We start from the raw sequence: 27,615 nt of genomic DNA on the forward strand, positions 1-27,615 counted from the left end.
GTTCTTGCCATGTCTAGATTGCATTTTGTGCCTTCTTAATGGGTGTATGCTTGTCTTGCCATGACTTGCACCGTAGTGAGTGCATCGAGCTCGTAAACATGCCTACTTGAGTTATATTTCAGCATGTGTCAGTTTTCACTGTCTGAAAACTGATTATGTTTTTGCTATGTTCACATGCTTGCAATTGTATTTTCTGATCCATTTTGGCTCAAGGTCACTAAGGGACTTTTGTTAAATCTCCTTGAGTAGCTCCATGACATGTTTTACTTTGCCATGTTCAGGTCCTGTAGCATGTAGTTTTGTTGCTTCGAAGAGGGCTACTTGATCTGGAATTCCAGACAAGTGTTAATTTCACTAAGTCTGAAATCTGTTTGTCATTTGCATTTTTGCCATGCTTGTTTGAACCTGTTAATGGATGAATTGGCCGTAGCTCAGTGCTAGACTTTTGTTAAGCATCTTGTGTGCATTCCTGCCATGTATTTTGTTGTCATGTTTGGGTGTTGTAGCATGTTCATCTCATTGCATTTAGATGCCTACTTGCTGTAAATCGCAAACCGGTGTCATATTTGAATCGCTTGCCATTTCAAACCGTAACTCCGATTCCGGCGTTCTTTATATCGTTTTCAAGCGATTTCATCTCATCTTTCCAGTGGCACACTTGGTTTTCCAAGTTGAAACCAGGTTCATGCATTTCCTGTCATATCTTGCATTTTGCATCCCGCATCGCATCCCGCATAGCATATCATCTTTGCATCGTGTTGTTTGAGTTTGCACGTGGTTGATTGTATCCTTGTTGCTTGTTTGTCTTGTTTGGGTAGAGCCGGGAGACGAGTTCGCTAACGAGGAGCCCGTTGAGTTTGCTTTTGAGGATCCAGTCAACTCTGACAACTGTGCAGGCAAGATGATCATACTCTCGAAATCACTACTATCTTTGCTATGCTAGTCTGCTCGCTCTTTTGCTATGCCATTGCTACAATGCCTACCACTTGCTTGCAAGCCTCCCAAATTGCCATGTCAAACCTCTAACCCACCATTGTCCTAGCAAATCGTTGATTGGCTATGTTACCGCTTTGCTCAGCCCCTCTTATAGCGTTGCTACTTGCAGGTGAAGATTGGAGGTCGTTCCTTGTTGGAACATTTATTTACTTGTTGGGATATCATTATATTGCTATGTTATCTTAATGCATCTATATACTTGGTAAAGGGTGGAAGGCTCAGCATCTCGCCTAGTGTTTTGTTCCACTCATGCCGCCCTAGTTTCCGTCATATCGGTGTTATGTTCCTGGATTTTGCGTTCCTTACGCGGTTGGGTTATAATGGGAACCCCTTGATAGTTCGCCTTGATTAAAGCTTTTCCAGCAATGCCCAACCTTGGTTTTACCATTTGCCACCTAGCCTTTTCTTTCCCTTGGGTTCTGCAGACTCAAGGGTCATCTTTATTTTAACCCCCCCCCCCGGGCCAGTGCTCCTCTGAGTGTTGGTCCACCTGTCAGCTACCGGTGGCCACCAGGGGCAACTCTGGGCTGGCCTACCCGTACCTAGGACAATCTGAGTGTGCCCTGAGAAAGAGATATGTGCAGCTCCTATCGGGTTTTGTCGGCACATTCGGGCGGTGTTGCTGCTCTTGTTTTAACCTATCGAAGTGTCTTGAATTACCGAGATACCGAGTCTGATCGGAACGTCTTGGGAGGAGGTCTATTCCTTCATTGACCGTGAGAGCTTGTCATGGGCTAAGTTGGGACTCCCCTGCAGGGATTTGAATTTTCGAAAGCCGTGCCCGCGGTTATGGGCAGATGGGAATTTGTTAATGTCCGGTTGTAGATAACTTGAACCTTAATTAATTAAAATGAATCAACTGAGTGTGTTACCGTGATGGACTCTTCTCGGCGGAGTCCGGGAAGTGGACACGGTGTAGGAGTAATGTTTGCGCAGGTTGCTCGCTAGTTTCTCGCTCGCGCTTTGCCTCCTCTTCCCGCTCTCTTTTGCGAATAAGTTAGCCACCATACTTGCTAGTCGTTTGCTGCAGCTCCACTCATATTTTACCTTGCCTTACCTATAAGCTTAAATAGTCTTGATCGCGAGGGTGCGAGATTGCTGAGACCCTGTGGCTCACAGATTACTATTACACCAGATGCAGTGCCTGATGATTCCGCTCCAGGAGACGCGTATGAGCTCAAGTGGGAGTTCGACGAAGACTCTCAACGTTACTATGTTTCCTTTCCCGATGATCAGTAGTGGTGCCCAGTTGGGGGTGAACGGGACCGTTGTCGCATGTTGGGTTCTCTTTTATTTTGACGCCGTAGTCGGGCCATGAGTGTTTGGATGATGTAATGTTATTTATGTACTTGATTGACGTGGCGAGTGTAAGCCAACTATGTTATCTCCCATTTTATTATATTACATGGGATGTTTGTGAAGATTGCCTAACTTGCGATATATGCCTTCAATGCGATTATGTCTCTAAGTCGTGCCTCGACATGTGGGAGCTATAGTCGCATCGAGGGTGTGACATAATACCACCTACTATGTATGACTAATGTCAATACAATATTGATTGCTTGGCACCTAATTTTCCACTTTCCTATGTCTATATATCCCATCTTTGCTATATAACGCGTCCAAACATGCAGCACCAGAACAATAAGAAAAGGAGAACAGAAGAGAAACACAATTAGAGAAAAAAATCAATGATCGCAGTAAGAGAGACGAGGGTCACATCACCTAATGTTTCCATCGTCTTCATTTGCTGATGGTAGCTTAAGGATGGGAGGCATCGGGGAACGGGTTTCTCCACCATCATCCTAAGATGGACTAAATTGTGGTTTTCTCGTCGAATTCCCTAGCAATGCGGTGTAGGTGATGGAGTTGTTTCTGGGTTCGTCAGACCAACAGAGTATCACTAGGTCTTCAATAGGCGCTGTGTGAGTGCATTCACATGATGGTGTTATTGTGTGCGTGCGTGTGTACTTGTATTCGGTGTTTCTAAAAGAAGTCGTAGATGATTGGGTGTTCTATCTGGTGAAGTCGGCTCTAAAAAAATTCCCCGCAAAAAAAGCTCTGAATTTTTTTTTCTCCTGGTCTTGATCGTGCAAGTCACTCTCAGCCAAACTTTCCGAAGGCCATATATCTTCTATATCTAAATAGGAGCCCCCCACTAGCTGATTTTCCTGGCCTCACAATCCTCCACGTCACTACAAATGTGTTCATCCGTTTGATTGACTATGGCTGGCTAGATCTGCAGCTCACGAGTTGACCCTCCTCCCGCAATCCATCCACCTTTCTCTACCCTCCTCGGCTCCTCACATCCCAAAAAACGCGCACCAACACAGCCTGATGCGCCTTCCCGTTCCACTTCCACTGCTCCTTTAATTCCCATCGAGTCCGGCCACCCCGCTCCGTCTTCTTGGCTTGCTTAACAAATCTGCCTCCACTGCGAGACGCCTCCTCCAGTGCTCGCCAGTCGACGCCAAATAGGCCGCCGCAACCACATGTAGCTGCGTCCAGCCACCGCGGGCGGCTGCCGCTGCTCGACCACCATCGATTTGGGTTGGTTTCGGTGCTCTCGATTCCCGCTCGCGTCGCGGCCTCGCAAAGTCGCAGGAACTAAAGCGTCCACTAGAAGAAATCTGGTGAGGACCGCCCTGTTCTCCTTCTGGCTGTTCCCCTCCACAAAATCCCATCTGAAATTTGTCGTTGCCTGTGGTCCTCAGGTGTAGTTTTGCAGCCCTGATGGAGCCATACCGATGCCAAGTACTGACAAGGCTGCCTGATCCCAATCGAAATAGTGCCTCTATCACAAAGTACGTATGAGCAGGAAGATGAGGTTGGTCCTGTTATTTATTTGTCCAGATCTCCATGCCTACGCCTGAGTTGTTCGCCTGAAGGCGTATGTGTTTTGTAGTGTAAGAGATGAATATGTGTATTACTTACATGACGTTACTGTTTCATTTTTTCTAGCTATTGGTATATGGATCGGGGTCACGTACAAGTTCTAGAATGTATGGATGTGGTGATGCTGGATTTGTTTCATGGTGAATCTCAGGCAACCCTTCATCAAGCTTATCTGTTACTCCTCACATTCCAACATCTTTGGCTAACTTTTGGGGTAAGAGGAGGCCATGGGTTTGCTTTGCTTTCTTTCCCATCCAGTATAGCTTTTACCAAATGGATTTGTTAATACTGAACATGTGTTGTGTGATGTATCTTCCATGTAAGTATTATGTGCTTCTTAATACCGATGGGGATTTCAACATCTTAAAATTTATGATGTAGGCAAATAGTTATTATGGCTTGCAAGGTTAACTTCTTGATTAATGAATACGGTTCGGCTTCTATAATGAAATCATAAGGTATACTTTTGCTTCACATTTGTTATGCCTAGGTACTATTTCTCATCTGCTGCCAACCATAGGTATTTCGCTTACGCATGCATCAGACTGCAGTTGTTGGTATAAATCACAACGTTCGAATTATATTTGTTTGTGATATTTAATTATTTTCTGAAGTTTTAGCTGTCACCAATTACCTCAATTTGAGAAATTATTGCACCTTGGTTGGGCTGCAGGGATGCATGCCATCCAGGGAGGCGATGAATTGGCTACCGAGCGACCATACGACGCCTACTCTCTCTGCTGCATCTGCGATTCAGCATGAGTGTCTTCGGCTAGAATGAGAACATCGCATAGTGTAATTGCAGCCAATCCCTTCCTTATTTTTTCTCAGCATGATGTGCTCCAATTTAGTGTAGTGGATTTGAGGGGCTCCAGAGGTGATATGTCTTCAAATGCTACCTCATCATTTTTCATTTGTGGTGTTTCTTATAGTTGTTTCAGTAAGAGATCAATGGGAAACGACAATGTGTTTGGATAAGTTATTTATGTGAAAAGTTATCTACTAGGTACTTTATTTCAGCCTGTACCCTAGATCAACACATTTCACATTTGTTGCCAACAGGAAAATTAGTTTTCATGTTTGTCTTTAAGTTTCATTGTGCATTCATAGATCTTCAAGTGCAGTACTAAGACATTTCTTGCTTATGATACTTCTTTACATTCAGAAATGTCAAACTCGATAGCCTAACAATATGTACTTTTCAGATTCTTGCAATGATGAATTTTTATCTTCAAATGTTCAATGATTTGTAGACTCTGGTGTTAAACGTCTCCTACTTAATATTCTGTTCGCAATTTAGTGTGCTGAAAATGCAGACTTGAAGCAGCGCAAGAAGATCATGAAAATGTTGGTGTATAATTGTTGTACATATTCAAGGTGTTGCAATTTGTTCGTTTCATTTTTCATATCTTATAGATAGCTGTCAGTCTAGAGTGCCCATCATTTCTTTTAAGCTATCTGTCTCACTAATGTCCCGCAGCAACGCGCGGGGCATCACCTAGTTACAAAAACAGCAATGCTACATCTACGTAATTAGTCTTACGTAATTAACGTAATAGGTCAGGTGGCATCTTTTTGTTGGGCGAAATTAGCTAGAGGAGGGAGGCCCACCCAGTTGAAGTCAGGGGGGTGGAGAGATTAGTTAGGCTTTGTTCGGTTAGCCCCTCCCCGCCGGGATTGGCGTCCAATCCCCGCCGAACCCCGTGGTTTCGCCCCGACCGGGATTCGACCCCAACATACTTTATGAACGTGTTCGGTTAAACCCGGCTGGGGCTACACCCCCGTCCAATCCCCCTCAAACCCCGTGGAACTACCCGGGATAAAATCCTCTCCACTCTACCCGTGGAACCAATCCCTCCCGAGCGACGAAATGGTACGCCAGAAAACAATCGAGTCCCCAAGCTCTCTCTCTCTCTCCTGCGATTCAGCGGCGGCGGCGGCCATCCGGAGGCGACGATGGTGGCATACTTCCCCACTCCTTCCTCCTCTCCCATCCGGTGAGCTTCTCCTCCTCTTCCTTCCCCTCTACTTCTCCCACAGCTTCTAGGGTTCTTGAGTTTGACCTGAGGTTGACCAGCGGCAACGATTCATAGATGTGGATTAGAAAGGGAATAACCGAACAGGTTATGTATACAGGGATTCATGTGGACGGAGAATAGAGGGGTTTGGGTGACAATTCGGGGATCACCCAATCCCTAGGAGGTTAGAAACCACTCGTGGAATCGCCCCACTTCAACCGAATAAAGCCTTAGGAAGTTTTACGTAAGGTGGGAATGTAAGTGTACGTAGGTGTAGCATTTTTGTTACAAAAAAGTAAAACAGAGCTACGCAGTCTGCTGCTCCTCGGACCGGCCTGTTTACGACCGAGGCCAATGTAACCGGGCTGCTGCTCCTCGGACCGACCTGTGAGCACTGTGATTAATCAGGCCGAGACGCCTTGGGCTACGCAGTCACGAGGGGATGACTCATTTAGCGGGCCTTCCGTACGTAGCCGAAGTGTCTCGCTCCATGCCGCCGCCGCCGCCGGCGGCGGCGAACTGATAGCGACGGAGCTCCTGGTTCGACCGTTTCTCCCTCTTTCGCCTCCCTTCATGTGTTGTGGTAGCGGAGATGATTACTTCTCCGTTTATCTTCCTTCAAGTTTTAATCGTGTTCCCCTCCGCGGCTTCACCTTCCCGACGTTCTGGATCAGCGGCACGGTGACGCCCTCCCCTTTCAGGGCAGAGGCTCGATGATGGAAGAGAAGTACGAGGAGGACACGCACGCATACGTGCACCGCACCCGCACCCTCCCTTCCCCCCACCACGCCTCGGCTCGGCCAGTCAACCCAACGAACCTCGGCCGCGTCATGGGCGACGCCACGGGCCCGGCGAGCACCAAGCCGGCGGAGCTGGACGTGCCGCTCAGCGCCCTAGGCTTCGAGATGGAGGAGGTCTCGCCGTCGCGGCTCACCGGTCGCCTCCTCGTCACGGACACCTGCTGCCAGGTCCGTCCTTCTCCCTTCAGCCACCTACCTGACCCCGGCCATCGATCAGCGAGTCGCAAACCTGTCGCCTCGCGACCTTTCGTTTTGCGTGTGTACTGAAAGAAGCCGCGTGTGTTTGCGCTCGTGGCCGGCCGGCAGCCGTTCAAGGTGCTGCACGGCGGCGTGTCGGCGCTGATCGCGGAGGGCCTGGCGAGCATGGGCGCGCACATGGCCTCGGGATACCGCCGCGTCGCCGGCATGCAGCCCAGCATCAACCACTTCCGGAGCGCCGCCACCGGCGACACCGTCCTCGTGCGCGCCGTCCCCGTCCACATCGGCCGCTTCACCCAGGTTATATTAATTTTCCCCTGCTATTTCGCTTTTTTACCTGAATTGTCAACCTCTTCTCTAGCAGTAGTCGATAGTGCAGAGCTTAAACAAACCACAAACCAGAGATGGCTTTTTTTTTTTACTGAAGCATGCTGTATTGCTACAGAAGTACAGATATTACATTTCATCGATACTCTGAAACAACTGCTTGAGTTCCACTTCATGTTAGTATCAAGTCCAGATGCAAAGGTCGAAGGTCCTCCTCCATTTCTAAAAAAAAAAATGTTAGTATCAAGTCTGGTAGTTTGGTAGAGTAATTAACGTGGCTGGCATAAACAACCCGCAACTTGTTCCGTGCTTAAGAGGAGAATAATGCGACATGTCCTGATCACACTGACATTGAAGGAATTGTTAAAGCTATCTTCCATAGATGCGTGTCGCTATCAAATCTGAATGATGGAAGGATGCTAGAAATTAATCGAAATTAATAGTTGATGCTAAAATGGGTTTGAAGGTATGGGAGGTGAAGCTATGGAAGATGGATGCACCCACACAGGGGGAAGGGCCTCAAATCGCCAAGGCAAGGGTCACGCTCCTTTGTAATCTACCGGTGCCGGATGAGATGAAAAGTGCGGGAGAATCGCTTAGAAAATACTCTAAACTGTGAAACTCCACTGATACGTGATTCTGTAAAAAAACATTTCTTGTGCAAATACAGATGGATCAACTCGAAAGAACAAGCTTCGTGTGTGTAGTTGATGCATCTCACTATCCAGCACCAGCAACTACTGATTTGGAATGTGCTTCCATTTTGTATTCATTCATTATTACACTATATATATGCAGTAACTCTGATCTGTGAGCAAATATTAAAGGGGGCTACTATACGAATACCACATCCCCGGCCCCAATCCCTGCCTTCCCAGTCTTGGTTATAAAGTTTCGTAAAGGAGCATAAAAGATCAACACTCAGGAAGAGAAAATATCAGGTGCAGGTGCAGACATATATCAAGTTTCATGCTATTTTCATTTTCTTTGAAATCTGTCAGCGTAATCCGAATGCTGGCCCACTACAGAAAAATCATGTTTTCCCGTGTGTTATCCTATAAGCCGAGTCTAAAAAAAAAACACCCGGCGAATCCAAAGGACTCGGCTTATAGCCATCTATAAGGGCATCTACAACGCCCGGCGCTAGTGCCAGGCGCCAGGATTAATAACCTGGTCAGTTGGCAGTTAGACCAACAAATCCCAACGCCTTACCTAGCATCGGCGCAAAGGGTGGAGGCGGGCGCTTCGTCTTTTTTTTTTCCGTCAGGACTTGAGCGATGCATGTAGCGATAGGCCTTCTACCTGGTTTAGCGATTAATTAGCGCCCGTCTGTTAGCGTCCAGCGTTGGGGCAAATAGCGATCCGAAGATCTTTTGATTTTATGGTATTATTTTTATTCCTCTAAGCGCCTGCACAAGCGTCTTGCATTGAAAATGCCCTAAGCCGCTTGTTGCAAAAAAGCTCTCGGCTTATAGGGAGCACACAATATCTACAGGAAAAAGCAGTTGGCTTACAACTCCCAGTCGGCAAAGACATCTGCCAACATCTGCCATATGTCTACAGCGAAGGTGGCTCACGGAGCAGCCTATAAGCCGTGTGCCCTAAGACAGCACTCGGCTTACAGGGTATATAAGCCGTGTGCACAATGAAAGCATCGGAGCGGCACCTGGCTTATGTATAACCCATGAATAACATAGATGCACATGGCTTATATAGAAATCGTGCGGCCTGCGGCGGCACCTGGCTTATATATAAACTGTGTAATGTACAGAGCACTCAGATATAAACCATGCAACATATACCGACACTTGGCTTATACAGACGATGACATGTGGCCGTTAACAGTCGTCTGCCATCATGTTACTTTATATACAAACACTCGGCTTATATATAAACCAAATTTTTTTGCCTCGGCACCCGGCTTATACCTGATAAGACGGTCCACTGTAAGTTGTGTATTATAAGCCGGAAGTTTTACTTGCTTACTGATAAACCGAGTTCAAATCGGCATAAGCCGAGTGTATTAGGTACATGGCTTACAATTGTTTTCCTGTAGTGTGGGAAGTATCAGGAAAAGGACATCCTTAGATGCTGGTTGTGGGGCTCGGCATAAGGGCAAGCAAGCCTCTAAGCACCGTGAATGCGGAAAAGAATTCTATGAGACCAGGTCTCACGCGAGACCCATCCTGGATGGATGACATGTGGCATTCACAAATCTCAAAGCATCCCCTACCCCCACTTAAAATCAAGGGGAGAGAGAGATTAGATGCTTTGTGATTTGTGAATGCCATGTGTCATCCATCAGGACGGGTCTCATCTGCTAACCGTGAGACCTGGTCTCATATAATTTTTTTCATGTGAATGCTATCAAAACTAGTAATATTTGGCCTGTCAATGTTCATAAATATTAGTTGCCTCTCTACTAAAATCTATGGATTGGCTGTGTATGCCTCAATTGCATAGAAATTTAAACATCAACTCAAACCTCATTTTCAAACTCGTCCATGTAGGAGGGAGACAGTTTTTATGAGTTTCTTTTTCTAGGTGATCTATCCAGATGATAGATATTGCATGTTTTTTTTCCTTTTCACAATTCTTTATTTTGCACTTGCATACTTGTCAGATTCGTGTGATTTTACAATCCCGCGTTTCTCAAACATGTGACCCAGACAGGTTCTAACACCATAAATGCACAAGTCAATAAATATTTTTGAAGTCGTGTATAGTTCATGCTTTTATTTCTATGTATTTGCAGTAACTCATATGCCATCTCTAAGCAATAATCCCACCTACTACCTCCGTCTCAGTGAATAAGTTATTCGCGTAGTTTTAGATCGACGATTTAACTATCTAAATATGTATTATATGTGATAAAAAATATATATTTAGAAACTACATCCGTGTAGAAATCTAATGATATACTTTTCATGACATGTAACGCATATTTAATTCCTCAAATCGATAACCTAGAACTATGCGAATGACTTATTTCACCTAGACGAAGGTAGTACTATGTACGACTAATGCCAACACAATATTTTTATTTTTTGAGAATGAATGCCAACACAATATTGATTGCTTTGCACCTAATTTCCCACTTTTCTATGTCTACCTATTCCCATCTTTGCATGCACTATGGCCGGCGGTGCTGATGTGTTCGGTCGGCATGGCGCGCGCGCGCGATGGTGACGCCCTCCACGCCGAGGCCGACTTGGATCCCCCAGCCCGTGCCGTTCCGCTGGGCAGACATTGCCGACGACGAGCTAGAGGCCGATGGCCTTGTTGAGGTGCCGGTCTCCCTCGCGCCGCCGTCTTTTGGTGAATTCCTGGCCGTTGCGATGATGGCAAGCTCGCGCGGCGCTCGATGGCCCAGTGCGCGGACCCTGGTGGTGGCTGCTCACCAGCCGCCCCGGGCGTCGAGGCTCGCGGCCCTGGTGGCGGGCGTGCTCCCACCGTCCCCGCTCGCGACGCCGCTTGTGCCGGTGGGTGAGCAGACGACCGACGCTGGCCGGAGCTCTTCCGCGCGGTGGAGGTCGAGCGGGTGCCACCTCTTCGACGTCCACCTTGGGTGATGCAATCTCCGTTCCCACGTCGGCGCCTGCTCCGTTCCGCAGCCTCACGACCCACAATGGGTCAAGGATGATCCCGCCATCATGTAATGGATTTACATGCGCTGCACCGAGATTTTCAATCTTGTCTTCCGTGTCTTCACAGTCTTGGTTATAAAGTCTGGTAAAGGTACATAAGACATCAACAAACATGAAGAAAAGATATCAGGTGCATTGCAGACATATGTCAAGTTTCATGGTATTTTCATTTCCTTGAATCTGTCCGCATAAAGATGGGAGGTATCAGGAAAAGGATATGCAATGTGCCAAACAGTAAATGTGCTCAAAAATCTGTACAGCTTTTCTGTGCTTCACAAAATCAGAATTTCAATAGTTTGATCTTAAAATACTACGCAAGAAATTGGCAATACAATGTTCACATATACGCTTAGATATCAGGTTTGACTGTTGGAAATACTCTTAGATATCTCTTCTTAGTGACTGTAAGATAAGTAGCAGAGTAACAGACATGACATAAATAAACTGCAAGTTCTGTTCGCTTAAGAGAGTAATGCAAAATAAAAAAATTCTCTCGAGATGAAACACCCGAAAATTTATCCATGAGCTCATCAGCACCGATGGAGCTGTTAAAACTACTTTCTTTAGGCGCTTATCACTATGAAATAACATAGAATAAATTATGTGTCCTTTCAGAATGTTAAAACCATTGCTGAAATTAAGCAGCCGAATTTTGCAGTAACACGAAAGTATAAGGAAAAGGGAAATAGTAATCATATATACCTTTTGGATTTATTCCTTTTATTACTGGTATATGCAGCTCTGTTGGCATTTTTAAATGGTGTACGACTGTTGCGTCAATGCCGGGTCTAGTTGTCCAGATATACATACGCCTTTCTTCCCATCTTGGCTATATATATTGTTCAGTGTGAAACATATGAAAGGAAGAAAACAGTAGAGCACGACAAAGATATCAGGTGTGGAAATTGTATTTCATGGTCTTCCCATTTCACTTCATTTCTGTCGGCATAAGGATGAGAGGTATCAGGAAAAGGATTTTCATTCTTCCATAGAGTGAAGGTGTGCAACAATCTAAATCGTGTTTCTTTATTTCGGGAACTTTGAATACATATTGCATTAGTTTGAACATGGAAACGAAAATGAAGGTACCTAAAATTGACTATCTTACTCAGACATTTGGACTGATGCTGGATAGACCGTAACACAGCCGGCGTGCAAGTTCATAGAAAGTTTGAGCACCGGATGATTGCAGGCGCCACCAGCCCACCCGTGGCATCCGCCTCCCTTCATCGACTGTAGTGCGGACGGAGGAGACGGCGACGTCCGTTCTAGGGTTTCTTTTGGAGCTTAAGTTTATTTTTTAATGTTTTAAGTTTAAAGCACGTGGACAGTTCGGCCACGAATTTTACGTAATATATAGTTATCACTTTAAATTTAGTTTCTTTATTATGTCTTTTTTAGATTTGAATTTAAGTTTAAATCCAGATGATTTTGCCAAATGTGTCGGGTCGTTGGGCGTGATGACCGGAGGACGACCGCAAACGGACACTCATGTCCTTTTTACCGACGCAAACGAATATAATCCGGACAAAACGGATGTCCATTTACCGTTGGGAGTTGGAGTTGGCCTAAGAGCATCTTCAACAGGCACCCAAAAAATACCTGACACGCTAAAAACCATCATTTTTGTGTGCCGGAGACAAAAAACAGCGCTTCAGCAGAAACTGTAAAATAGAGCTCGCATAAAAAACTTTAGCGCACACGCTAAAAGCGGTATCCCAGGCTTCAAACTTTGGGCGCTGGATTGTGCACGCTGTAAAATCCGGGCTCGTGCAAGTAGGGCGCCGGATTGGGCGCAGTGTTTTTGTACATGTGAAAAACTTCTTCGTCGCTCTTGCCGCAAAAAAAAACTATTTTAACGCTGTAAAAGAATTATACCGCGCCGAGACGAAACGCGCATGTTTGGAGATGCTCTAAGGTTCAGCGTACAGCTGGCAGCAGGACCAGTTCCAGCGTGAAATGGTCAAATCACGATATCACCAAGCTTCATTGCTGAGCGACTTCTTGATTGCTACATCCCTCTACTCTCGGTGAAGCTGCGCGCGCGCAAAACCATGAGGCCGAGCCAGAGCCGCCACCGGCTCCTGCTCGCTTTTCTGTCTGCGCTGCTTCTCACATCCTCGGCCGTCGCCGACGGCACCTTGACGCAGCGGACGGCCATCGGCCGCGACCAGAGGCTGGCCTCGCCGGGCGGCGTCTTCCAGCTCGGTCTCTTCTCCGTCGCCAACAACACCAAGTGGTTTCTCGGCATATGGCTCACCGCCTCCCCGAGCGCCGTCGTCTGGCTCGCCAACCGCGACCGCCCGCTCAACGCCTCATCCTCCGGCGTAGTCGCGCTCAGCAGCCGAGGGGACCTCGTGCTCCTCGACGCCACCAACGATAATGAAACCATCTGGTCGTCCAACTCCTCGTCGGCGGCGGTGGTGGCGCGGCTCCACGACGACGGCAATCTGGTGCTCGCGGACGCGGCCGGCGTCGTGCTGTGGCAAAGCTTCGACCACCCGACCAACACGTTCCTCTCCGGGTCGCGGGCCGGGCAGGACCTCCGGACGGGCGCCGTGTGGTCCGCCTCATCGTGGCGCAGCGCCGACGACCCGTCATCCGGTGACTTCCGGTACGTGATGGACACGCGGGGCTCGCCGGAGCTGCACGTCTGGAGGAACGGACGCAAGAGGTACCGGACGGGCCCGTGGAACGGGCTGCGGTTCAGCGGCTGCCCGGACATGACCACCTTCGAGGACCTGGTGGAGTTCCGGTTCACCCACACCGCCGACGAGGTCTCCTTCGTGTACCGCGACCGCGTCGGCTCGCCGGTGTCCCGGCTGGTCCTGAACGAGTCCGGCGCGATGCAGCGCATGGTCTGGGACCGCGCGGCGCTCGTGTGGAGGGTCTTCTGGTCGGGGCCGAGGGACCAGTGCGACGTCTACGGCGCGTGCGGCCCGTTCGGCGTGTGCAACGCGGTCGGCGCCGTCATGTGCGGCTGCATCAGGGGGTTCATCCCGAGTTCGCCGGCGGAGTGGCGCATGCGGAACGCGTCCGGCGGGTGCGCCCGCAGCACGGTGCTGCAGTGCAGTGGCGGCGACGGGTTCTATACCCTGCGCGGCGTGAAACTGCCGGAGACGCACGGCAGCAGCGTGGACGCCGGCGCATCGCTCGCGGAGTGCGGCCGGAGGTGCTCGTCCAACTGCTCCTGCCCGGCGTTCGCCGCGTCGGACGTCCGTGGTGGCGGGACTGGGTGCATACAGTGGTTCGGCGAGCTCATGGACACGCGCTTCGTCGACGACGGCCAGGATCTATTCATCAGGCTGGCAATGTCTGACCTTCACCTAGGTACTAATTATAAACACATTACACTCTCTTTGCTTCGGATCCAAAATCCAAAATAAACCGACAGTTTTGATAAAGCACATTTAGATGTGTTATAAATATTGCACATCTAAGTTCTAAGTCATTGATCTTACGCAGAGATTCGTATGGATAATCACAAACTTGAAACAAGATCACCTTAATTTCCGTACATATCACTATTGCTTATGTTATATTTCACCCAATTTGTATTCACAAAATCCCTTTTTTTTACATGATGAATTCATCTTATCTGTTTGGATGAGGTAGGGGAAGGATGGGCACGTCTGGATAGACTAAGGTTTATTTTTTTTCAAATATCGAGTTACAAAAATGGCACAACTTATTCCACATACGCTAGATGTAGATATGATGGCCAGAAAGACAAAAAAGATGGATGCCAGACATACCATCATCACCAACTAATAGGATATTATGACTCCTTTAGCTTGACTTCAGTTACCAATTAGACAAAAATAATTTATGTTGTAACTTTCAACTGAGTCATGAAATCAGACTTTTTGAGTTACCAGTTAGACAAAAATAATTCATGTTGTAACTTTCGATTGAAGTCATGAAATCAGACTTTTGGAGTTACCAGTTACACAAAAACAATTCATGTTGTAACTTTTGGTTGAAGTCAAGAGATCAGACTTTTTGTTCATTAACAGAATGATTTTTTTAGTTCCTGGAGGTAAGGACCTTGTCAATCCTATGCCATGGCAAACATGCCAAGCTCACACATTACGATGCACCTTATACTAGTATAATGGCTTAAGGAATACACATTTTTTGTGCATTTACACTGCACATGCATCTTAATATTAGAGACAACCAAGACCAGCAAGCTCGTCGTGATCATCGCCGCGGTGGTAACAGCATTTGCATTGCTTCTGCTATCGCTTGGCCTCGTGATCTGGATAAAGATTCGGCAACGCAGTAAGCAAGGTGAGTCGCCTTCCTTGGTGAGTTTGTTTCAGGAGGATAACCTGAAACTACTACTTGCTCTATCAGCTGCTCATGTATTTGTTGCTTCCTTCTCCATCTTTTAGTTATCAAGTTTGATGACATGGTGAGAGGTGAGTGTCCGACGTACCATCTCGAAACCCTTAGAGACGCCACCGATGGATTCTGCCCCAAAAATGAAATAGGGCGCGGCGGCTTCGGCATTGTTTACAAGGTGATAATGCTTGTAAAATTCATGTGAAATCAGACTGAAAATTTCCTATGCTCGTATGGACAACACGCGGATAGTGCTCGCCATGTTGTACTTGTATGACAAATGTCTCATTGATTACCTGAATTTTCTTTGTCAGGGTCAAATGGTAGATGGCCAGGAAGTCGCGGTGAAGAAGCTATCAGCAGGAAACAGTGTGCAAGGTCTGAAGGAGTTCAAGAATGAGGTGGACCTGATCGCCAAGCTGCAACACCGTAACCTCGTACGCCTGCTCGGTTGCTGCATCCACTGCTCCGAGAGGATACTCGTCTATGAGTACATGAGCAACAAGAGCTTGGACACTTTCATTTTTGGTATGTATGACGTGTCTGGCTAACTGCTGTATACCAGTTACTACCATTTATGATGAGAAATTCAATTGTGTAAATTTGCCAACAGATCCAAGGAGGCGCGCTGACTTGAGCTGGAGAACTAGGATGGACATCATCTTCGGTGTTGCAAGAGGGCTTCTCTACCTTCACCAAGACTCAAGGCACACGATGATCCACCGAGATCTCAAGGCAGCTAACGTTCTCCTCGATCGGGAGATGGTGGCCAAGATATCGGATTTTGGGATCGCCAAGTTGTTCAGCAGCAACGGCGACGATCAGGTCACAGAAAGGATTGTTGGGACATAGTAAGAACTGCAAACCTTGCATAACACAAACGGTGGAGAAGTACTATATAGTTACCTTGACTTTTTCCTTTTCTTTTCAAGTGTATCCTCTCCCGATTTCTTGACTGATTTTGCATGACGCCCATGTGTGGCGCAGCGGTTACATGTCACCAGAGTACGCCATGGACGGAATGGTTTCATTCATGCAAGACGTGTACAGCTTCGGTGTGTTGTTGCTGGAGATCATCAGTGGGAGGAGGAACCAACGAAGTTTCAACCTCATAGCTCACGTAAGTGAATTACCTCCTGCAACTGAATTCAAACAGTCAAAATGAGTTTTGTGTGATTTTATAAATTTAACACAAACTCGAAATAGCGTGCCTAGACGGCCAAACTCCCAACCAATTTGTTTGAACCAAGAAATACACCATGATAGAATCACATTGAACCCCACAAATCGCATTGACAAGCACAAGCACAATAATCCTTTTGCAGGCATGGATGCTATTTGAGGAAAACAAGAGCCTCGAGCTCCTTGACCCAGCCGTGCGTGATGGCTGCAGCCTGGCGGAGCTAGAGCAGGCGGCGACGTGCATCCAAGTAGGTCTACTGTGCGTTCAGGAGAGCCCGAGCCAACGACCGCAAATGGCTGCCATAATACCCATGATGTCGCACCAAAAGGCATTGGAACGGCCACTTCGACCGGTGGTCTGCATGCATGTGAGCACTCTTGCGGACCTTCTCAACGTGCAGGAGGACACATCCGGCAACGTTGAGCTGACCGTCACAAATCTTGAAGGACGATAGGATGGATTCAAGGCAAGCTGGAACTAAAGATTGGAGACGTTACTGATGACTTTCTCAATGTTATTGGGTAGGACACGTGCATGCACGCCAAAAACATAATGATTATACATGTTGCAATTCAGGCAAGCACACACACACTATGTGTACGTGGTTCAATGCTATGTGGGTTTATACTATTGTTTTTTTTAAACATGTGTTTTTAGTATTTTACAACATGATATGAGACCCACCTGGCCACCTAGCTTATAAGTTGATCTCTACCTCCTTGCTTTAGCAATGTGTGACTGAACCTTATGTTGGGAATCGTTTTGGTATTTCAGAAATTTTAGAGTGGTTCTCATGCACACATGGGCCTTCATATCACTTCAATGAAACAGATGAAACTTTTGTGATATTCTTTGTTGTTGAAAGCAGAAGGCAAGCGTGTGTCAAACATGTAAACATGTCACGTTCATTGAGCCCTACACCGGCGCATGGTAGAGATAGATAGAGTAAGTTGTTTGGATGTTTATCTCATATCTCATATTATAACCTCTCTCTTATCTCTTCCTCCCAAGATGTAATCTTCCTAGAAGATCTAAACTACCGCATGTATGCGCTATCAGGGAGGTGCGGCGCCCCTACTCCATATAACACGTAACGCGTCCCTCACATCGAGATAAGACGCTTCCGCCTAGTCGCACATGGTAATCAGAGCCTCCTCTTCCAATCTCATCTAGGGTTCCAAAAATCCAGTAGCGCTAGTCTCCATGTCTTCCTCCGCCACCTCCCATGCAAGCCTCAATGGCCAGGTTCCGAAGAAACTCTCTCGCACGAACTATGTGCTTTGGCGTACTCAGATCACGCCCCAGCTGAGAGGGGCAGGTCTCTTCTGCTATGCCGATGGCACCATGCCCGAATCAGCGCCCCTTCTTGTCACCAAGGACAAGGATGGGAAGGAAACTTCCGAGCCCAACCCTCTCCACCCCATATGGGCCAGGGAGGACTAGCAGGTGCTCGGCTACCTCCTCAGCAACCTCTCCAAGGAGGTGCTGATCACGGTGACCGCGATCACCACCGCGCACGGCCTCTGGTCGGCGCTGGCGGGCATGTTCTCGTCGCAGTCCTTGAGCCGCGTCAACAACATCCGCATCGCCCTCATCAACGCTCAAAAGGGCAACCAGTCCGTCGCTGCCTACTTCACCTTCATGCGCGGGCTTGCCGATGAACTCGCTGCGGCGGGCAAACCCATCCAGGACGACGAGCTCATCTCCTACATCTTGCACGGGCTGGACATGGACTACCAGCCCCTGGCCTCAGCTCTCGACGCCCGCGTCACGCCCGTCACCCTCGACGAGCTCTTCGCCATGCTCAGCAACTTCGATCAGCGCATGGCCCACTTCTAGAACTCCGGCGGCGGCTTCAAGTCATCTGCAAACGCGACCACCCGCGGGCGTGGTGGCTACTCAGCTCGCCACCGTGGTCCTCCTCGTCCCAAGGGCAAGCAAGGCGGCCCCAGCAACGCCACCGGCTTCGGTTCACACTCTGGCCATCCCAACTCCACCAGCAACAGGGGGCGGCGCAGTGGATCTGGCCGGTCTCGTCCCGACGCCGTTCGCTATCAAATCTGTCAGAAACCTGGCCACACAGCTAAAGACTGTTGGTACCGGTTTGATGAGGATGAGGCGACATCTGAAGAAGATGACAAGGTGGTGGCGGCTGCCGATGGCTCCTATGGCGTGGATACCAACTGGTATCTCGATAGTGGCGCCACCAACCATCTCACGGGCGAGCTGGAGAAGGTGACTCTCCGCGAGAAATATCATGGGAAGGACCAGATCCATACAGCAAGCGGTGCAGGTATGAGCATACGTCACATAGGTCACTCAGTTATTCATACCCCTTCCCGCAAAATTCATCTTCGGAAAATCTTGCATGTTCCTAGTGCCAATAAGAATCTTCTCTCCGTTCATCACATCACCATTGATAATCATGTTTTCATTGAGTTTCACCCCTTTTTCTTCTTGATTAAGGATCAAGCCACGAGGAGAATCCTCTATCGAGGTAGATGTGTTCGAGGGCTTTACCCGTTGATTCCGGAGTTTCGATGATCAAATAAACAAGCTTGTGGTGCTATCAAGCTCTCGTCCACACGATGGCACGATCGTTTAGGACATGCTTCTTTTTCCTTAGTTGAAAGTTTGCTTAAGAAAAAAAAGCTCCCATTTGTTGGTGAGTGCAACATTGAGACTGTTTGTGATTCTTGCCAAAGAGCAAAATGTCATCAATTACCGTATCCCATCTCAACTAGTGTTTCTACTCAACCTTTGCAATTAATATTTTCTGATCTTTGGGGCCCTGCTCCTAGCTCGGTTGGTAGATACACATATTACGTTAGCTTCATTGATGACTATAGCAAATTCTCGTGGATTTATCTTCTCAAGAAGAGGTCCGAAGTCTTTCAAGTTTTTCAAAACTTCCAAGCACTTGTTGAACGCAAGTTTGACCGCAAGATTATTGCCGTCCAATCCGACCGGGGGGGGGGGAGTATGAGAAACTCAATTCTTTCTTCCAAACACTTGGCATATCACATCACGTGTCATGCCCTCATGCTCACCAGCAAAATGGGTCAGCCGAACGTAAGCATAGACACATCGTTGAGGTTGGTCTAGCCCTCCTAGCTGGTGCTTCCATGCCCCTTAAATTCTGGGATGAAGCTTTTCTCACGGCTATTCATATCATTAATATGCTTCCTAGCCGTGTTATAAATAATGAAACTCCTATCGAACGACTTCTTCATGTCAAACCAGACTACACTTCTCTACGTGTTTTCAGCTGTGCATGCTAGCCTAATCTCCGTCCTTACAACACCAGAAAACTCATGTTTCGCTCCAAACAGTGCGTGTTCCTTGGGTATAGTGCTCAACAGAAGGGGGTCAAGTGTCTTGATGTCTCCTCCGGTCGTGTCTACATTTCTCGCGATGTAGTCTTTGATGAGAACCAAGTTTCCGTTTTCCGATCTACACCCAAATGCCAGTGCCTTGCTTCGCAAAGAAATTCTCCTTCTACCATCCACTCTCACTGGCCTTGATCCAAGGGATGATAACTGTGTTGACTCTATGATGACTAACCCGCTCACCACATTGCATGAGTTGTGTGATGATACAAGAGATAGTGCAGATGCATCTGGAACGGAAACTGTTGGGGATATTACTACTGGGCGTAAACCGGCCTATCTGGGCCGGGTTAACTTCGTCAGTAGTTAAGTATGTTAAAGCCCAAGAAGAGAGAGGAGGGCTCAAGGCCCATGGTCGGTTCAAGGCCTGTAGCCGTAAACCGGCGTTAGTAGTTAACCTATATTGTAAGTTAGGAATAAGTAGAGACCAAACCGGACACATCTATGAGCCGGTATTGGGACTCCGTAAGCCGACGGGAGTCACCCGTGTATATAAGGGGACGACCCGGCGGCGGTTCAAGGACAACAGACAACAACTCGAGACATAGGCGAAGCTTGTTTGCTCCCTAGTCATCGAAACCCCATCAATTCCATAACAACTAGACGTAGGCTTTTACCTTCATCGAAGGGGCCGAACTAGTATAAACTCTCTTGCATCCTTGTGTCCGCTTTAACCCCTTCAAGCTAACCCGTCGCGATGGCTCCACGACTAAGTCCTTTCTCTAGGACATCTGCCGTGACAAAACCACGACAGTTGGCGCCCACCGTGGGGCTATCGCACAATGGTTTTCGGTTCTTGGAGGGCCACTTTGAAGGACTCGAGGGCTACGCTGTAGGCCGGATGACTAAGAGTCGTCGCGGCAAGCTCTACATCGACGACGCGGGCTGGGGCCCCAAGGCTGGCTCAATTGAGTACGGGTACCGGGTCCCCTTTGGTAGCATTCACGTTTTCATTGGCAAGATCGGTGAACCGGGCCCTGAGCCGGACATCTGCACCGACCTCGTCGAGACGGCTCAGCATGCACGATCCGTCCGGGTTAAACCGGCCATGAAGCGTGCCTTCATGGGAGTCATCCATGGAGGAAGTTATGAGGACGGATCAGAATTTTGCGGCGCGACCGTCGTTTGTTCTAGTGACGAATCTTCGACCGGAGAAACCGAATCTCTTTATCAGCTACAAGATGGCCGGATTGGGAGTTGTTCCGATGGCGATAGTATTCCGTACCCCTCTGATCTGCCCAACCGGGTTGGAATATTCATGGCCGGAATGCAAGCAGCGCTTCATTCTTCGACAGCTGCGGCAACGATCTCCGGTTCAGCAGCGGCGACGGCTGCCGGGGCAGGAGGCCCTGTGCGCCCGCCGGCTCAGGTTCTATCAGAACTATTTGATGTGTTGGCTGTGCTTATGGCGGAAGTTAATCTGCCGGATCAGGATGTTCACAACGCGGAGATTGCAAAGGTAAAGGAACAGATCACCCAGGCCAAGGCGGATCTGTCGGCTGAGGACACCAGGATGGCCGCAGAGCGGGCCGCTTTAGACGCCCATGCCTACAAGCTTATGTTGGACCAGAGCGCGTCGCATGAAGTCATGAGGAGGAAGCACCGATCCCGCTTACCTCCGGCTTTCGAGGCCAGAGACCTTTTCAACACTCCAGGACCAAGAGCCGGCAATCCGCTGGAGGGAAACCGGGCAGAAGCCCCTGGGACCAGTGCACCGGTTCAGCCTCGTCAGATGGACCCGCCTCGTCAAAACACCGTGGTACCTCAGGCTGCTTTAACACCCCCGGGTCACTACTCCAACCCAATGGACAATCTTGTTGCCGCTGTTGCACGGCTGGAGGCATTGCAATTGAGGGTGACTCGCCGCAGGCAATAGAGATGCGACGGGTCAAGGAACTTCTGAGGACAGTTTTGGCCCAACAGGAAGTGTACTCGTACAGCCGCGACCGGATCCACTCGACCCCTCATCCAAGCCGGAGCTATAGCAGACATATGGATGAACCGGCAGTGTCGAGTAATGAACGACGTGGGGCACCCTGTGGCAACAATCCGGCGGGTGGTGCTGATGACGCTCAGGGAGTGGTGGACCGGGCCCGCGCGCGCAGGGAGGCCGAGTTAGCCACACCGCATCAGGCTCGGCAGCTCACGCCGGTTCGTCCAACCACCCTGACTGAACCTGGTGTTACTTCTAGTTCTTTGGGGCTGCCTTGCCTTATCCCCGCTTTACGCAACGTGCGTCTGCCCAAGGATTTCAAAGGCCCACGCAAGGTACCAAATTACACGGCGGATCAACCTCCAGAGACATGGGTGGAGAGCTATGAGATGGCCATGGAGATGCTTGATGTGGATGATGCGGCGTGTGCGAAATACTTCACCATGATGCTCGAAGGAACGGCCCGTACTTGGTTAAAAAGTTTGCCGGCTAATTCTATCAGCTCATGGGCCCAATTACGAGCCCGGTTTATCAGCAATTTCAAAGACACCTGTAAACAGCCTATGTCGATAGTGGACTTAGCTGCATGCGTCTAGGAGGAAGGAGAATCAACGACTCATTGGGTGCGCCGGGTTTCACAAGTGTTGCACTCCTCAGACCGCATCAACGCTGACACCGCAGTGTTAACCCTAGAAGGCAACTGCCGGTTTGGACCCCTGAAGCTGAAGTTGGGACAGATGAAGCGTCATTGCACCGACATGGGGACCCTCATGGCCGCTTTGGTGAAATATGCTGATTCTGATAGTATCAAGGATCCCGAATCCGATGATGACAAGACAGGGAAAGGGAAGAAGAACAACAGCTCCAAAGGTCAGCAGTATCACTGGGCAGGCAATGGTGGAGGAGGCAAGCGTAAAGCGGATGGTAACATGGACTTTGTGGCTAATACCAACACACAGGACAATGGCCAGCGACGCAAGGGTAGGCCGAAAAATCGTAATGGAGCGCCCAACCCTAACCCAAACTGCCTAAACTACCTGCTAAGCCAGCCCTGTCCAAGACATGGGACGAAGGAGGCGCTGGCAAACCACCTTTGGAAAGATTGCTTTATTATGCAGGAGTTCAAAAATTCTAATAATTTTCGGTATGATCACGAATCTGGCGGTGGCTCGGGATCTGGGCCGGGTTACGGTGGAGGAAGTTCCGGTTCAGGATTCAATGGTAATCCGGGCGGACATAATGGTCAAAATAGTCAGAACAACCAGGGTGGTTACAACCAACAGCAGCAACAGTCAGGTTACCAGAGCAACCCAAAGCAGTTGAGTAATGGGCAGTACCATGTCTTCACCACTAGCTTGGACAAGCGAGACCGGAAAGTTCAGAGGCGGGCGGTCAACTCTGTTGAACCGGCCATACCCCGTTATCTACGTTGGTCTGAACAACCAATCATATGGAGCAGAGAAGATCACCCTCCCCAGGTCGATAATCCGGGTCAGTTGGCTCTGGTGGTGGCGCCTCAGGTGGGAGGTTACAAGTTCACCAAGGTGCTCATGGATGGAGGGAGCAGCATTAACATCCTGTACTATGAGACCTTCCGTCGTATGGGACTAGCAGATAAGAATCTCAAACCGTCTAATACAGTATTCCACGGTGTAGTGCCTGGCAGATCAGCATATCCCGTTGGTAAGATAGCTCTGGAAGTGGCCTTTGGGGATGATCATGATTTCAGGTCGGAGACATTGATGTTTGAAGTGGTGAAAATCCAAAGTCCATATCATGCCCTGTTTGGGCGACCGGCCTACGCCAAGTTTATGGCTCGGCCCTGTTATGTGTATTTGCAGCTCAAGATGCCGGGTCACAAGGGGACAATAACAGTTCACGGAAGCCGCAAAATCGCTTTGGAATACGAGGAAGGAGATGCGGCTTATGCAGAGTCGGTTTGTGCCACCGAGGAGTTGAAGTACTATAAAGACAATGTTGATCCGGCGGACATGACTCCGTTGAAGAAGCCAACTACGGAGCATGATCCGGCCCTGAAATTCAAATCGGCAGTAGAAACTAAGCTTGTTGACTTCGTACCTGGTGATTCGTCCAAGCAGTTTAGCATCAGTGCCAACTTGGATCCGAAATAGGAAAGCGCGCTCATCGAGTTCATCCATGAGAATCGGGACATTTTTGCATGGAAGCCCTCTGACATGCCAGGTGTACCGAGGCAACTCGCTGAGCACACACTTAATGTGGATCCTAAATATAAACCGGTGAAATAGTTCCTCCGCCGGTTTAACGAAGAAAGACGCAAGGCAATTGGAGAAGAGGTAGCCAGGCTCTTGGCAGCTGGCTTTATTGTTGAAGTTTTTCACCCTGAGTGGCTTGCCAATCCGGTGCTGGTCCTCAAGAAAAACGGCACCTAGCGCATGTGTGTGGATTACACAGATCTTAATAAGGCTTGTCCAGCAGATCCTTTTGCCCTCCCCCTTATTGATCAAATTATTGATGCTACGACGGGTTGTGAGCGTTTAAATTTTTTGGATGCGTATTCTGGCTATCATCAGATCAAAATGGCAGTTAAGGACCAGGAGAAGACGGCATGTATAACTCCCTTTGGAGCCTTCTGCTATGTGTCTATGCCCTTCGGGCTCAAGAGTGCTCAAGCAACTTACCAACGGTGTGTACAAAACTGTCTTCACAAGCAGATTGGCCGTAATGTACATGCTTACGTGGATGATATCGTGGTTAAGTCCAGGGAGAAGGAGTCTCTGATTGATGATTTGAAGGAAACCTTTGATAACCTGAGAACATACAAGATGATGCTTAATCCGGACAAGTGTGTCTTTGGTGTACCGGCGGGCAAGTTATTAGGCTTCTTGGTGTCCAATAGGGGAATTGAGGCTAATCCAGAGAAGATCACAGCCATCACCTCCCTCGCTAAACCGAAGTGTATCAATGATGTTCAGCGCCTGGCAGGCCGGATTGCTGCGTTAAGCCGGTTTATCAGTCGCCTCGGTGAGAAGGCAATCCCTTTGTATCAGATGTTGAAGAAGAAGGATCAGTTTGTCTGGAGTTCTGCTGCTGATGAAGCATTTGAGGACTTAAAACGACAATTGGCCAATCCGCCTGTGCTCGCCGCTCCCATTGACAAGGAGCCGTTGCTGCTATATGTTGCTGCTAATGCTCGGGCGGTCAGCGTGGCTATTGTGGTAGAGCGAAAGGAGGCAGGTAAGGAGCATCCGGTTCAACGTCCGGTCTATTATATCAGCGAGGTGCTCATTGAGTCCAAGCAAAGGTATCCGCATTGGCAGAAGCTGGTGTATGGAGTTTTTATGGCAAGCCGGAAGCTTAAATAATACTTCCAAGGGCATCCAATTACAGTGGTCAGTTCTGCTCCTTTGGGAGATATCATCCAGAACCGGGAAGCAACTGGCCGGATTGCAAAATGGGCCATAGAGCTGGGGCCGTATGGTTTGAAGTATGTGCCTCGGACAGCGGTTAAGTCTCAAGCACTTGTTGATTTCATCAATGATTGGATGGAAATGCAAGCACCTGAAGAAAGGCCGGATCATACGTATTGGACCATCCATTTTGACGGATCCAGGCAATTGGAAGGCTCGGGGGCTGGAGTCGTATTAACTTCCCCACGAGGTGATAAGTTTTGTTATGTTCTCCGCTTAATGTTCCCTTGTACTAACAATGCAGCTGAGTATGAAGCCTTGCTCCATGGTCTCCGGATGGCTAAGGAGATGAATCTAAGTTGAGTTAAGTGCTTCGGTGACTCGGACCTTGTGGCTCAGCAGGTGTCTGGCACTTGGGACTCCAAGGACCCACTCATGGCAGCATATCGTCGTGAGGTGGATATTGTTGCAGGTTATTTCAGAGGCTATCAGGTGGACCACGTGGACCGGCGGAAAAATGAAGCGGTGGACGCTTTAAGCCGGCTGGGCTCTCAGCGCAAAATGGTCCTGCCCAATGTTTTTCTGGATGTGTTGCACAACCCATCGGTCAAGATCCCTAGTGAAGAGGATTTGGCTATTCCTGATCCGGAGGCTCAGTTGGTGGCAGCTCTTCATGTTATTCCGGATTGGACGCTTCCTTACCTGGCGTACAAGAACCGGGGCGAGTTGCCAGAGGATGAGATTCTGGCCCGACAGATAATCCGGCGACCCAAGTCCATGGCTGTCATCAACGACGAGTTGCATCATTGCAGTTTATCAGGAGCTTTTCAACGCTGCGTGTCTCTTGAAGAAGGCCGTGAAATTTTGCGTGAGATCCACGAAGGAGATTGTGGTCACCATGCCGGTTCAAAGTCTCTGGTGGCTAAAGCATTTCGCCATGGCTTCTATTGGTTGACTGCTCATGCTGATGCGGAGGATCTGGTCAGACGATGTGATGGTTGCCAAAGGTTTTCAAGACGTGCTCATGTACCGGCTCAAGAATTGAGAATGATTCCAATTACTTGGCCGTTTGTGACTTGGGGGCTGGATATGGTTGGGCCTTTCAAAAGGTCCAAAGATAAGAAGACCCACCTCCTGGTGGCGGTTGATAAGTTTACAAAGTGGGTGGAGGCAGAACCTGTTAGCAAGTGTGATGCGGCCACGGTGGTTCAGTTCATCAAAAAGGTGATTTTCCGGTTTGGTTTTCCGCACAGTATTATCACAGATAATGGTACCAATTTGTCCAAAGGTGCTATGAAGGAGTTCTGCGAACGGGAGCACATCCGGCTTGACGTTTCATCAGTGGCACATCCACAGTCCAATGGTCAAGCAGAAAGAGCTAATCAAGAGATCTTGAGAGGCATCAAGCCCCGGCTCATGGTTCCTCTGCAGAGAACGCCGGGTTGTTGGGTAGAAGAATTACCATCTGTGTTATGGAGCATCAATACAACACCCAACAGATCAACAGGATACACACTGTTCTTCATGGTTTATGGAGCGGAGGCGGTTCTCCCCAGTGATATCCGTCATGATTCACCTCGTGTAGCGGCTTATGTTGAAGCGGACAACGAGACAACACAGCAAGATGCTTTGGACCGGTTGGATGAAGAGTGTGACATTGCAGCCGCCCGATCGGCGATTTACCAGAAGGATCTTCGTCGTTATCACAGTCGCCGGGTCAAAACTAGAACTTTTCAGGAGGGAGATTTGGTGCTTCGGCTCATCCAAGATCAGACTGATATGCATAAGTTATCCCCACCTTGGGAGGGGCCTTCCGTGGTCAGCAAGAATCTGCACAACGGGTCATACTATCTAATCGATATTCAAGAACATAAGGACTCACGTACATCAGAGGAGGATACCAACAGGCCGTGGAACATAGCTCATCTTCGGCCTTATTATACCTGAGCCATTGGTTCTACTTATGTACATATTACAACGATGTATATGTTAACTATAATAAACCGGAACCTCAGCTAAAGCGGGGTATCTGTTCTTTTGCATCATGTGTGGTTACACGGAGTTGTTCTAAAGCGGCTTCCGGTTTGCCCCTTGAGTTCGCTTTGCTAAAAGCATCGTATTATATCACTTGGAGGATTGGTCGTGTCCGAACCAATACCATGCCTCTTGATAGGCGAGAGCCACCAGATCACTTGGGGACTTGGTCATGTCTGAACCAGTCATGCCTCTTGATCGGCCTAAGGCCACATAATCACTTGGGGGCTTGGTCGAACCCGAACCATGACCATGCCATTTGGTCGGCATAAATGCCACGGTTTCATTTGGGGACCTGGCTGACTAGAACCATAGTTACACCTAACGGGAGCTTGGTCGTGTTTGGCCATGGTAACGCCATTTGATCAACTTAAATAAACCTTTTTTGGAAAACGGTTTTTGTCATTGCTTTTGTTTCACACTTTTCTTTGAAGGGTTTTTTTTGCTTTTTATTCCGTT

General features: G+C 48.5%; 2 protein-coding genes and 1 long non-coding RNA gene across 5 annotated transcripts; all 3 read left to right on the plus strand.

The window, feature by feature from the left end:
• Positions 1-3,290: 3,290 nt before the first annotated feature.
• On the plus strand, positions 3,291-4,893 carry LOC125553420. 2 transcript variants are annotated; one of them, XR_007304050.1, is made up of 4 exons: positions 3,291-3,629; positions 3,711-3,823; positions 3,958-4,105; positions 4,565-4,893. It is a non-coding gene; the product is annotated as an uncharacterized LOC125553420 (long non-coding RNA). The 2 variants fall into 2 exon arrangements; XR_007304051.1 differs by having other exon boundaries at positions 3,711-3,800.
• Positions 4,894-6,313: 1,420 nt separating this feature from the next.
• LOC125550297 (1,4-dihydroxy-2-naphthoyl-CoA thioesterase 1-like) lies at positions 6,314-8,053 on the plus strand. 2 transcript variants are annotated; one of them, XM_048713268.1, is made up of 4 exons: positions 6,314-6,449; positions 6,584-6,877; positions 7,016-7,207; positions 7,701-8,053. In XM_048713268.1, exons 2-4 carry the CDS (start codon positions 6,623-6,625, stop codon positions 7,851-7,853), a joined length of 600 nt encoding a protein of 199 aa, XP_048569225.1. In that variant the 5' UTR covers positions 6,314-6,449; positions 6,584-6,622; the 3' UTR covers positions 7,854-8,053. The 2 variants fall into 2 exon arrangements, with proteins under 2 accessions (XP_048569225.1, XP_048569224.1); XM_048713267.1 differs by lacking the exon at positions 6,314-6,449 and having other exon boundaries at positions 6,476-6,877.
• Positions 8,054-12,874: 4,821 nt separating this feature from the next.
• On the plus strand, positions 12,875-17,106 carry LOC125550296 (receptor-like serine/threonine-protein kinase SD1-8). Its single transcript, XM_048713266.1, has 7 exons — positions 12,875-14,211; positions 15,055-15,174; positions 15,279-15,406; positions 15,543-15,756; positions 15,842-16,079; positions 16,216-16,348; positions 16,554-17,106. The coding sequence occupies exons 1-7, from the start codon at positions 12,936-12,938 to the stop codon at positions 16,863-16,865; spliced, it is 2,421 nt and encodes an 806-aa protein (XP_048569223.1). The 5' UTR covers positions 12,875-12,935; the 3' UTR covers positions 16,866-17,106.
• Positions 17,107-27,615: the final 10,509 nt, after the last annotated feature.

The sequence above is a fragment of the Triticum urartu genome, chromosome 4 (assembly GCF_003073215.2).
Source record: "Triticum urartu cultivar G1812 chromosome 4, Tu2.1, whole genome shotgun sequence".
In the NCBI taxonomy this organism is placed as follows: Eukaryota; Viridiplantae; Streptophyta; class Magnoliopsida; order Poales; family Poaceae; genus Triticum; species Triticum urartu.

Excerpts from the sequence above, each read along its gene's own strand:
- LOC125550296 (XM_048713266.1), top strand. The coding sequence starts at position 12,936 with ATGAGGCCGAGCCAGAGCCGCCACCGGCTCCTGCTCGCTTTTCTGTCT. Across the intron at positions 14,212-15,054 it reads AATGTCTGACCTTCACCTAG|AGACAACCAAGACCAGCAAG; the intron begins GTACTAATTATA and ends TCTTAATATTAG. Across the intron at positions 16,080-16,215 it reads GAAAGGATTGTTGGGACATA|CGGTTACATGTCACCAGAGT; the intron begins GTAAGAACTGCA and ends TGTGTGGCGCAG.
- LOC125550297 (XM_048713268.1), top strand. The coding sequence starts at position 6,623 with ATGATGGAAGAGAAGTACGAGGAGGACACGCACGCATACGTGCACCGC. Across the intron at positions 6,878-7,015 it reads TCACGGACACCTGCTGCCAG|CCGTTCAAGGTGCTGCACGG; the intron begins GTCCGTCCTTCT and ends GCCGGCCGGCAG. Across the intron at positions 7,208-7,700 it reads ACATCGGCCGCTTCACCCAG|GTATGGGAGGTGAAGCTATG; the intron begins GTTATATTAATT and ends ATGGGTTTGAAG.